The sequence below is a fragment of the Arachis ipaensis genome, chromosome B5 (genome assembly GCF_059453495.1).
Source record: "Arachis ipaensis isolate K30076 ecotype BB chromosome B5, ASM5945349v1, whole genome shotgun sequence".
In the NCBI taxonomy this organism is placed as follows: domain Eukaryota; kingdom Viridiplantae; phylum Streptophyta; class Magnoliopsida; order Fabales; family Fabaceae; genus Arachis; species Arachis ipaensis.
Genome location: NC_142440.1, coordinates 136,010,895 through 136,022,275, shown reverse-complemented (window position 1 = coordinate 136,022,275; position 11,381 = coordinate 136,010,895). Strand labels below are relative to the sequence as shown.

The 11,381-nt window shown below is 35.4% G+C and overlaps 1 protein-coding gene across 1 annotated transcript; it reads left to right on the top strand.

Moving 5' to 3' along the window:
• Positions 1–2,387: 2,387 nt before the first annotated feature.
• Positions 2,388–9,611, top strand: LOC107644055 (protein argonaute 1). Its single transcript, XM_016347839.3, has 22 exons — positions 2,388–2,707; positions 3,619–4,289; positions 4,368–4,576; positions 4,662–4,811; positions 4,897–5,030; positions 5,107–5,216; positions 5,377–5,483; positions 5,566–5,704; positions 5,779–5,895; positions 6,126–6,233; positions 6,387–6,458; positions 6,995–7,117; positions 7,207–7,366; positions 7,456–7,715; positions 7,823–7,965; positions 8,084–8,146; positions 8,225–8,288; positions 8,373–8,508; positions 8,604–8,677; positions 8,789–8,883; positions 9,014–9,045; positions 9,164–9,611. Exons 2-22 carry the CDS (start codon positions 3,627–3,629, stop codon positions 9,373–9,375), a joined length of 3,171 nt encoding a protein of 1,056 aa, XP_016203325.1. The 5' UTR covers positions 2,388–2,707; positions 3,619–3,626; the 3' UTR covers positions 9,376–9,611.
• Positions 9,612–11,381: the final 1,770 nt, after the last annotated feature.

The following is an 11,381-nucleotide window of genomic DNA, read 5'->3' as shown; positions in this document are numbered from 1 at the left end:
AGCTTCTATTTAGCTTCTGGCATCCAAAATTGGGCCAAAAGGTCCCCAAATCGCAAGCCACGTGACTTTTTAATGAAGTCACGCGCCCAGACTTGTGCATACGCAGCGACATCGACGGAAAGTTCCGGCGGTGGCCACGGTGAGCGCTGCATAGTGGCGGTGATAACAAATGAGAGAGAGAGAGAGAGAGAGAGAGAGAGAGAGAGAGAGAGAGAGAGAGAGAGAGAGAGAACGACGTCATACAAGTGAGGGATAATAGCTTTGTGTTTGAATTTAGCTCCAATTTTACCGTTGAATTAATCCGATGGTAAATCACCAAAATGATGTGATTTATTATGATGGTAGAATTGTCGCACGTGACTTCCATCTTCGCGCCAACAATTACCGTCAGATTTAGCGATGAAAAATATCTTTCAACGGTATCTTTTTATGTCGACGAATTTCTTCTCCATTTCGTCGGAAAATCCAACGCCAAATCTGTCGGTACATGTCGACGCTAATTCCGACGGTACTCAACATTTTTTTTTTGTAGTATATGAACATGATTCTTCCCTAAAAATCCTTATGACCAATAATAGAAGAAAGAAGGAAATTGATGTTTTAGTCACAAATCTTAGGAGAAGCTATATGAAAGTGAATATGAGAACGAGAGGAGGTGGAGAGTGTGATTGATTCTTGAATATGAGTACATGATATCTTAGAATTTGAGTGGGATGATTAAATATACATTATGTTTTTTCTTTTCTTTTCTTACTCTCTTTTTCTTTCATAAGGTGTTAAGGGTGGTTTATATTTTATGAATGACAAATGAGTTGTGGAAGAAATAGAGTGGGAGATGATTTTTTTGGAGGAGAAATAAGAAGAGTCATACATTTATTTTTATCATTTTCTAGTTTGGATATTATCCAAACTTGGTTAATTCACCACGTAGTGAATTATTCTGAATAAGATTAAATAAAGAGAGAGAAAAATAATTGTCAAAGGTAAAAATATAATATTATCTCAATCTTTTTTTTTGTGATCAGTAACATAATTTTATCATGTGATGGGTAAAAATGAAATTTTGGTCGAACTTTATAAAAAGAAATTTGAGTGAATTTAGGTGTTATTTGATCTTAATTTAATGAACATTTAATTTTATCTTTAGGTTAATTTACCATATAGTGAATTAATCTTGTTGTGGTGGACAAAAAATGATAAAGGGGAATAGATTTAATTTCTTTTTCTCTTTCTTATTCTTGATCTTATCCATAATTTTCTTACTTGATTAATAAGGCAAAATTTAAACATGAGAAGTTAGAGAAAGAGAGAAAGAGAGAAAGTGATTGATTTTGTGTGAGGAGAGAAGAGTGAAGATTTTATGTTTAGGTAATATGAATTGGAATAACAATATAACATCATCATTCTTATCCTTGATTAATTCATCACATAATGAATTAATATATGGTAAAATACCATTTGACATGATCATTATACCATCACAGCTATTATTTCTATCGAATTTGGATCTTCTAAATTTTAGATTTTCAATTTAAAAAATAAAATAAGATTTCTTACCATTAAATGTTTTCTTTTATATGTTTTTTTTGATCCCACCTATAAAATAAATGGTGATAAATCATATTTTACCTTTTAAAGTGAAATTCAAAATTTAGAAGAATCAAATCCATCCCTATCATATCCTCGCCATTAAGACGAACGCTGCTACTAATCTAATATATTCTCGTAAAATTTTATTACTTTAGATAAATTCACTTTTAACCTTAATAATAATTCAAATAAATTATCTATGATTATTAAGAATTATTTTTAAAATTGATTTGATTTAAAATAAATTGAATTGGAAATAAACTATTACATATAATTAATTACTTAAAATAATAATTAATTTGATTTACAAATTAATATAATAATTTAATAATTTAATTATTTATTTTACGATACAATCTTTCACTATCACTACAGGTGACGAAACTACCCCAAATAAAATAAAATAATTTAATTCTAAAATAAAAATAAATCGATTTCAATTTTATTATATTTCAAAACAGTGACATATGTCTCAGTTCTCAAATAATTTAGTCAACATGAGTAGAGACATACGCATATACCTATTGGCTATTGTTGGGAAGAAAGCTTTTCTAGCAAAAATGTTGCCGTCATCTTTTAAATTTTTATGTTACAGTAAATTAATTACTGTCCAAAAGAGTCAATTAATGATGGAAATTAATAATAGAATCTTGAGAAATTCATAAAAAGAACAGGAAAGTAATTATACCATTTTATAAGAAAATAAAATATATTTATACCAAAATATATTAAATAGATTTTATTTTTAATGTAAAATATATTTATAACAAAAATATTATTAAATTGACCATATCTACTCTCTAATTAGTGAAGAGAAGAAAAGAGAAGAATAGAACACGAGAAGAGAGAAGAAAGAAGATTGAAAGGGCGTAGGGACGGAGTGGTCATTTTCAAAGACCTACCCCATCTTTATAACAAACTCACAATGCCCATAGCTCGCACTGCTTCTCCTTCTTCTCTTTCTCTCTCTAACCGTTTTATGTTTCTCCATTCCCTTTATAGTGAGAGAAACTCCCATTTCCTGCACTCTCTTTCTCTCATTCTTCTTTATTAATTATACACACTCAGCTTCTTCCGCCAACACCTTCGTCTGCTCCAGCGCCTTTTTATTTTTCAGGTGAAAATTGAAATATGAAACTCGATCACTCTTTTTTTTTATTCTATTTTTTTCACCTAGGGTTTGGTTCTTCTGATTTCAGTGTATGATTTTCAGTTTGCCGTTTTCTCTTTTTTTTTTCGCTGTTTTTGCTTCATGTGTAGGGGTACTTGTTGTTTTATTTTCACGGTATTTGTGAAAATATCACAATTTATTTAATTTTTTTTCTCTTCTTTAGATCTAGTGTGTGTGGACTGTGGTAGATGTTGCTGTTGGTGATTTTGCTTCTGATCTGATCTGCTTCTGATTTTGACGATTACCGTTTGTTATCTTGCGGGGTTAGCTTTTTTGAAGGCTTTTTTTATTATACTTTTTTTTTGTTACTTGATGCTTGTGTTGTAGATCGTACTGTTGTTTTTCTTTGGTTGTTACTTTCTAGGGTTTGGTGTTGTTGATTATGGTTGGGTTTAGTGGTTATCGCTGATGGTGGTGATATTGGGTTTGGTTTTAGTTGCAATGTGTGTACTCTGGATGATGATTTTACTGATTTATTTTTTGACATTCTCTCCATCTGGTAATAGTCATTTTCTCCTTCTGGAAACCAGTGAATGACTGCTTAGGTAGCTTGCTGTTCTCTATCCATGCGATACTTAAAGTATTTCAACTTGTAGAAGCTGCTTTCTGGGTGTTTTTTTGTGCTTTTATCTTGAGTTGTTTTGTTTATTGTAATGAACAGTATCCTTGATGGAAATCCGTTGAGCGCTGTACTTGATTGATGTTTTGGTTATAAAGTTGTTGGCATGTGTGATAATTTGATCATATGTAGCTCTCTATAAAGTGATTATATTTTGAGATGTTAGGCGTGCCTTATACTGAGGTGCTTATTTATCACTAGTCACAAAGTTGTAATGCTTTTTCCCCTTTGTGTGCAGTGTTCATCATGGTTCGGAAGAAGAGAACTGAAGCAGCTAGTTCTAGTGGGGGTGAAAGCTCTGAGGGCCAACAGCGCCCTGCAGAAAGGAGTGCTCCACCCCAACAGGTTGCTCCCACCAGTGGGCCTGGACCACAAGGGGGAGGTAGGAGTTGGGGTCCCCAAGGAGGACGTGGTGGTTATGGAGGAGGACGTGGCCGTGGAATGCCTCAACAGCAGTATGGTGGCCCCCCTGAGTATCAAGGTAGGGGACGGGGAGGACCTCCCCAGCAAGGGTATGCTCCACGAGGTGGATATGGCGGTGGCCGCGGTGGTGGTGGTGTAGGAGGTGGTCGAGGCGTAGGACCTTCTTATGGTGGCCCACCACGGCCCCAAGTTCCCGAGCTGCACCAAGCTACCCCCCCAGTTCAGTATCAAGCGGCGGTATCTCCTCGGCCTCCTCCCTCTGAGGCTAGTTCCAGTTCATCCCAGCCACAGGAGATGCCCCAACTGGAACAGCAAATGGGGCATATGGTAACTCAGACAGAAGCTGCCCCTTCTGGTCCACCAGCTAGCAAGTCATCCATGAGGTTTCCCCTTCGCCCTGGGAAGGGTAGCTACGGCACAAAATGTATTGTCAAGGCCAACCATTTCTTTGCTGAGCTGCCAAACAAAGATCTGCATCAGTATGATGTAAGTTCCACCTTCAGTAGTTGAGAAAATCCCAGTTTGTATGTAACTTGTAACTTATATCAGTTGTTGGTTGCTTAGGTAACAATCACTCCAGAAGTTACATCAAGAGGCGTTAACCGTGCTGTTATGGAGGAGTTGGTGAGGCTTTACCGAGAATCCCATTTGGGGAAGAGACTTCCTGCTTATGATGGGCGAAAGAGCCTCTATACAGCTGGTCCACTGCCTTTCGTGTCAAAGGAGTTTAGGATCATGTTAATTGATGAAGATGATGGAACTGGAGCTCAAAGGTTAGTTTCATGTTTGTTTCCAACTTAATATTCAAATAAAAACTTTCATACTTTATCTGATTGTTTTGTTTGCTTATCATTGCAGGAGGGAGAGGGAATTCAAAGTTGTGATAAAATTGGCTGCTCGGGCAGACCTTCACCATTTAGGGCTCTTTTTGCAAGGGAGACAAACTGATGCACCTCAGGAAGCATTGCAGGTCCTCGATATTGTGTTGCGTGAACTCCCTACTACCAGGTCTTTGATATAGCTCTCTTCCTTTATTTGGTTTCGTTGTTCTACCCAAAACTATTGGGGTATAAATGGAGTTTTGTTATTGTAGGTATTGTCCTGTAGGAAGATCATTTTATTCACCCGATCTTGGAAGAAGACAGCCTTTGGGTGAGGGGTTAGAAAGCTGGCGTGGTTTCTATCAGAGTATTCGTCCCACACAGATGGGACTTTCTCTGAACATTGGTACATTACGCTGTCTATACATACCCACTTCATTTTCTATCTTAGATTCCATAAATGCTAACTTTTGGATGTGCAGATATGTCTTCCACTGCATTTATTGAGCCATTGCCGGTGATTGAGTTTGTAACTCAGCTACTGAATAGGGATGTATCCAGCCGACCACTGTCAGATGCTGATCGTGTGAAGGTAGATTTTGGTTGACACAAGCTATACGTGCTTTCATTTGCATTTGCATTTGCATTTGGTTGTTATTCATTTATGTGGCTTGGATTTTGGGAGACTGCTTTTCCCCCTTGATTTAAAAGAATGAGAAATTGACTTTTTTCTTTCTATTTTTGAATGACAGATCAAAAAAGCTCTCCGTGGTATCAAGGTTGAAGTAACTCATCGTGGAAACATGAGAAGAAAATATCGCATCTCTGGTCTGACTTCCCAGGCTACTAGAGAGTTGACGTGAGTAGTAGTTACCTAACAGTTATTCTTAATGGAATGGGTCAAGTCTATTGCTCACTTTTTGGTTTGTCAATAATTTTAGATTCCCTGTAGACGAGAGGGGAACAATGAAGTCTGTCGTTGAGTACTTCTCTGAGACCTACGGGTTTCACATTCAACATACTCAGTGGCCTTGTTTGCAAGTGGGAAATACACAGAGGCCAAATTATCTGCCAATGGAGGTAAACGAGTTAATGAGTAGTAAGCTTTTTATTTTCATGTGAATGTACCTACTGAAGGTTTGTTTTGGTTGCAGGTTTGCAAGATTGTAGAAGGGCAGAGGTACTCAAAGAGGTTGAATGAAAGGCAGATTACTGCTTTGCTCAAAGTCACATGCCAACGACCTGTTGAAAGGGAGCGTGATATAATGCAGGTCTGCAGAATGTCTTCTTAGCATAATAGTATCATATTCTAATTCTATCTACATGTGTAGTGTGTAGTAATGCATTTCATTCAATAGCATGATTTTTTTTTATAAGAGGTGTGGGCTTTTGTTGTCATTCTGAATACTCTCCCCAATCTATTGATTGAATATATTCTATGTACTTAATCTGTATGTTCATGTTGCTTCCCTCCTAATTCATTGTTTTTTTTTTTGTTCAGACAGTACATCACAATGCCTATGATCAAGACCCTTATGCTAAAGAGTTTGGAATCAAGATCAGTGAAAAGCTTGCTCAAGTTGAAGCTCGCATCCTTCCTCCACCCTGGGTATTTTTCTGTACATTATGCTTTGTATATATATTTTCTATCCATATCAAATGTGTGCGAGTGAGAGTGAGTGAGCAAATGTGTGTGTGTGTGTGTGTGTGTGTGTGTGTGTAACTGGTCTTTTTAAATGTTTATTGACATTTTGTTCTGCAGCTCAAATATCATGATACAGGTAGAGAAAAGGACTGCCTACCTCAGGTTGGCCAGTGGAATATGATGAATAAGGTTAGAGATATTGCATAAAATGATTCCCTCACTGTTGACTTCATGCTTTTGATTTGTTATTGTTATCAATATTCTTTTTTCATACTTTATTGCCTTTTGATTTGTCAATTGTTTTCAATATTTTATCTGCATATTTTATTTTACTTCTCTGCTTTGGTTGTGGTGATGGTGCAAGTATTTTTATTCCAGGGTTGTCTCTTGGGCCTTGCATCAGAGATAAAGATAAAATCCATCTAAAATCCATCTTGAGTGTGTGCCAAGCTATTTTTGTGTGAAAATTTAAAAAATTAGACCGAGCTAATCACCTTATTTTTAAAGTAGTGATGTTATTAGTCTTAAAATATGTTGAGCTGGAATAGGTGGCATGCTTGTGAACTTGAGAATTGAGATGCCCTTCCCTCTTTTATGCGTATATTGGCATTTTAATATACTATTAAATCAGATCAGAGTGATGTGATCAAAATTTTACACTGTTTTTGATACTGTCCTTGTTGATTGAAACATCAAATAACCTTTTGCTATGGCTTTTATTTCAGAAAATGGTTAATGGAGGAACAGTCAACCATTGGTTCTGCATTAACTTTTCCAGAAATGTTCAAGATAGTGTTGCCCGCACCTTTTGTTATGAGCTCGCTCAGATGTGTCAAGTATCTGGCATGGTATAGATTCCCTTTGTAAATCCTTCTGAAAATATGATTTTGTTTGTAGTTTTTTTGCCATAAGTAATCCTTTTGTTGAATATGATCAGGCATTCAATCTGGATCCAGTAGTTCCCCCAGTTAGTGCTCGTCCTGACCAAGTTGAGAAGGTTCTGAAAACTCGGTATTATGATGCCAAGAACAAGCTGCCTGGAAAGGATCTTGATTTGCTTATTGTTATCCTGCCTGACAATAATGGTTCTCTTTATGGTAATGATTGGATGACTAAACCATGTGTCCTTCCTTTTTATACTTGTAATACTACCGTTCATATCAAACTGTTTTTTTCGGTGATGCAGGTGACCTGAAACGAATATGTGAGACTGATCTTGGGCTTGTTTCCCAATGTTGTTTAACAAAGCATGTATACAAAATGAGCAAGCAGTATCTTGCAAATGTTGCTTTGAAAATTAATGTTAAGGTTGGTGGAAGGAACACTGTGCTTGTTGACGCCCTTTCACGGCGTATTCCCCTTGTCAGCGACAGGCCTACAATAATTTTTGGAGCTGATGTTACTCACCCACACCCTGGAGAGGATTCAAGCCCATCTATTGCAGCTGTATGTTCTTGAATTTGTCTAAAATTCCAACCTGTTCTATTTAAATATATTTTTTAAGGTATTATTTTTGCCTTGATCACTTGAGTATTATCTTGTATGCTGTGTAGGTTGTGGCTTCCCAAGATTGGCCTGAGATTACAAAGTATGCTGGTTTGGTTTGTGCACAAGCACATCGACAGGAACTCATTCAGGATCTCTTCAAGCAATGGCAAGATCCTAATAGAGGACAGGTCACGGGTGGAATGATTAAGTATCCTCTCTTTCCCTCCATTTTGTGATGTTAGCTTGTTAAAGCACATATGTATAGATTCCATGCTCTTGTAGGTTTGAAAGATTAACTAGTTGTGATTTCTTATTCTTTTTGGCAGGGAACTACTTATATCTTTCCGGAGAGCAACTGGGCAGAAGCCACAGCGCATCATATTTTACAGGTAGTTTGATGTTTTCAACCCTGTGATCAGATTTTTATATTTATGGAACCTGGCACTTCTAAAGTTTATTATTTGCAGGGATGGTGTGAGTGAGGGTCAATTTTATCAAGTCCTATTGTTTGAGCTTGATGCTATTAGAAAGGTATAAAGTTTTGCCAAATTGTTTGACGTATCTGAAATTTTAGATGCTGTTTGTAACTTTCTTCAGTCTAAATGTTCCTGCCAGGCCTGTGCATCTCTCGAGCCCAATTATCAGCCTCCTGTGACCTTTGTGGTAGTTCAAAAGCGCCATCACACTAGGCTTTTTGCCAGCAACCATCATGATCGAAACTCTATTGATCGGAGTGGGAATATACTGCCCGGTATTTACTAAAATTTTGATAAATTGTCCTTAATAAATAATAAGTTTGATGCCAAAATGAAAAAAACATAACCTGGAAACTGAAATTTTTTGCAGGTACTGTTGTGGACTCCAAAATCTGCCACCCAACTGAATTTGACTTTTATCTCTGTAGTCATGCTGGAATTCAGGTGGATTTATAGCTTATCACTGTTTTAGTGTATACACAATTTGACGTTTAAAGTGTGATCCTTGTGTTAAAAAATGTTTAATTGGGTTTTTATGTTGGAAAATGTTATCAGGGCACTAGTCGTCCAGCTCATTATCACGTTCTGTGGGATGAAAACAATTTCACAGCTGATGCTCTTCAGATGCTTACAAACAACCTGTGCTACACGTAAGTAGTAAAAAACACAGTGGAATTTCCATCTGTTTTTTTTTAAGTTGTGTTTGCCACACCTTTTGACTTCTAGTACCATCTTTACCTGACACTTGATGTGTGATGTTCTTTAATGTAATTTCTGCAGCTATGCCAGATGCACCCGTTCTGTTTCAATTGGTGAGTCTTCTCTTAATGCAAATGTTGAGTTTGGGGGATTTGTGTATGTTCATGTTGTATCAATGTATTGCATGTGTCTAACAAGTTGGTGTTTGTTTTTTGTGTGGTGCAATTTCAGTGCCTCCTGCATATTATGCGCACTTGGCTGCATTCCGAGCCCGTTTTTACATGGAGCCCGAGACATCCGACAGTGGCTCCATGACAAGTGGTGCTGCTGCAGGTCGCGGTATGGGTGCAGGACGCAGTACGCGTGCACCTGGTGCCAGCGCTGCTGTGAGGCCCCTGCCATCCCTCAAGGACAATGTCAAGAGGGTCATGTTCTATTGCTGAGTAACATTTTAAGGCAAGGACTATTATTATTTCAAGTCATGTGGAGGACCCCTTCTCTATGTTTTATTTGTTTGTTGGTTTTGTTCCGAAGTTGTTGAGACATTGTGAGTGCTGTGTGGTACTTTTGATTATATTGTTGTTGTTTTCTGAAACATATGTTGTTGGCAACCCTACATATGCTAGACCTTTCTACTTTGGAATTTGAGCTTGAAATGGCAGTAATTTGTTGACTCTTATCATGTCGTGGATTGGCAAGATCTCTAGCCCTGTTTGGATATCTGCGTAACTTTATTATCATTTTAACATCTTCCTCCTAGTGTTTTATTATCAATTTGAAATTTTGTTTTTTGTTTTTTTCGGGATGTTTTAAGGAGTTAAACTCATTTGGTTAACTAGTAATTTCCTTGGGAGGATGATTAGAACTTAGAAGGGTATGCCATTTCACTTTTGTATTCAGGGAAATATATAAAGTATGCATAATTATTTGGGGTGATAGATTTATTTATATCTTCGTAAAATGGATTTTGCATGTAGTGAAGTATACATATTATGGATGCATGTGGTGGTAGGGTTATAAACTTGTAATAGATGAGTTGAGATATATAGGATTCTTGACACTGTATAGTTAAGGAAGAATTTGAGGCATTCTTCTTCCAGTGATTTTTAGCCTATGATCAATTTAATATATAGATATATATATTTAAAAATTTTCCTATAGTTAGTGTTGACAATGTTCCAATTCGGCCCTTTTATCGCTATTTGTAGGCAATTTATTTCTTACAACTGCTCCCTAACCCCAAATGGACTGACTGGTGAAGTTCTTTAAACTTTAGTCAATTACAAGAAATGAGTTAGTAATTAGTCATAATGGCTTCTAAGTTATAATAACCCTAAACAATGAGTTTATATTACTGTTGGGGCAGTGTGTAGTTATATAAGTTTATTTGATAATTTATTACTGTCCTAGGTTTATTCTTCATTACTTACTACCTCGTTTCTATTTCAAATTATCTCGTTATTTATTTATTTTTTACTTATGCACAATATTTATGACGATAGTTAGTTTTTATTCAAAATATAAATAATTAAAAAAAAGATAAAAATGTTTGAGTATTATTTTTTTCTATTGATTATTTTATTCTTTTATTAAATTTTGTAAGAACTATTTGAATCATATAATTCTTGTGTGTTTTGGTTTGTGTTTTTATTTTTTTATTTTCACTATTTTTTGTTGGGATTTTATGAAAAAAGGTAAAAAGAGAAGGTAAAAATAGAAAATAGGATTTTATTATTTTTATTATTTTTAATTTTTTCATAAAATTAAAAAAACAGAAAATACTGAATAAAAACGCAAACTAAATGCATCTTACTTTCTAAACGAGTATGGAAAGAGTTGAGAGAGACATTTTTATAGTTTTACACGTTTAATTATATATCATCATGTTACTAAATTATTTAATTTGATAATATGTTATTATAAAATAAATCTACTCTGTATATATGTCAAATTATGTTTTGTCATATCAATAAACTATTCAATCAAACTATCAATTGTCTGAAAAGTCTTTTGAATATAATTATGCTCTTCTTAAATTCTTATAAATAAAAACTTGAGATTGAATGACAATCATAATATGATAATCATAATATTAATTATTTTACATAGATAGTTCATGAAAATGCTTTTCAAATTTCAAGAACTAGGCTATATAATTATTAATTGGAAGAGTTAAAGTAGTTACACTTATCTTTGTCCCTAAAATAAATAACTGAACAGTATAGTATTTCTAGAGAAATATTCTCCATGTTCGTTTAGGTACGAGTTAGAGAGGTAAAGTGGTGTTACTTCAATAAACCAAACTTGCATTCGAATTATTTGGCTTAATCGCTCCCTTAATCTTATTTAAAAAAAAAAAGACAAATTACGTAAACAAATATGAACCAAATATTACTTTTTGTTTCTAGAAAAACCATTCCACACGCAATTGACTCCCTAGTTCTTACAT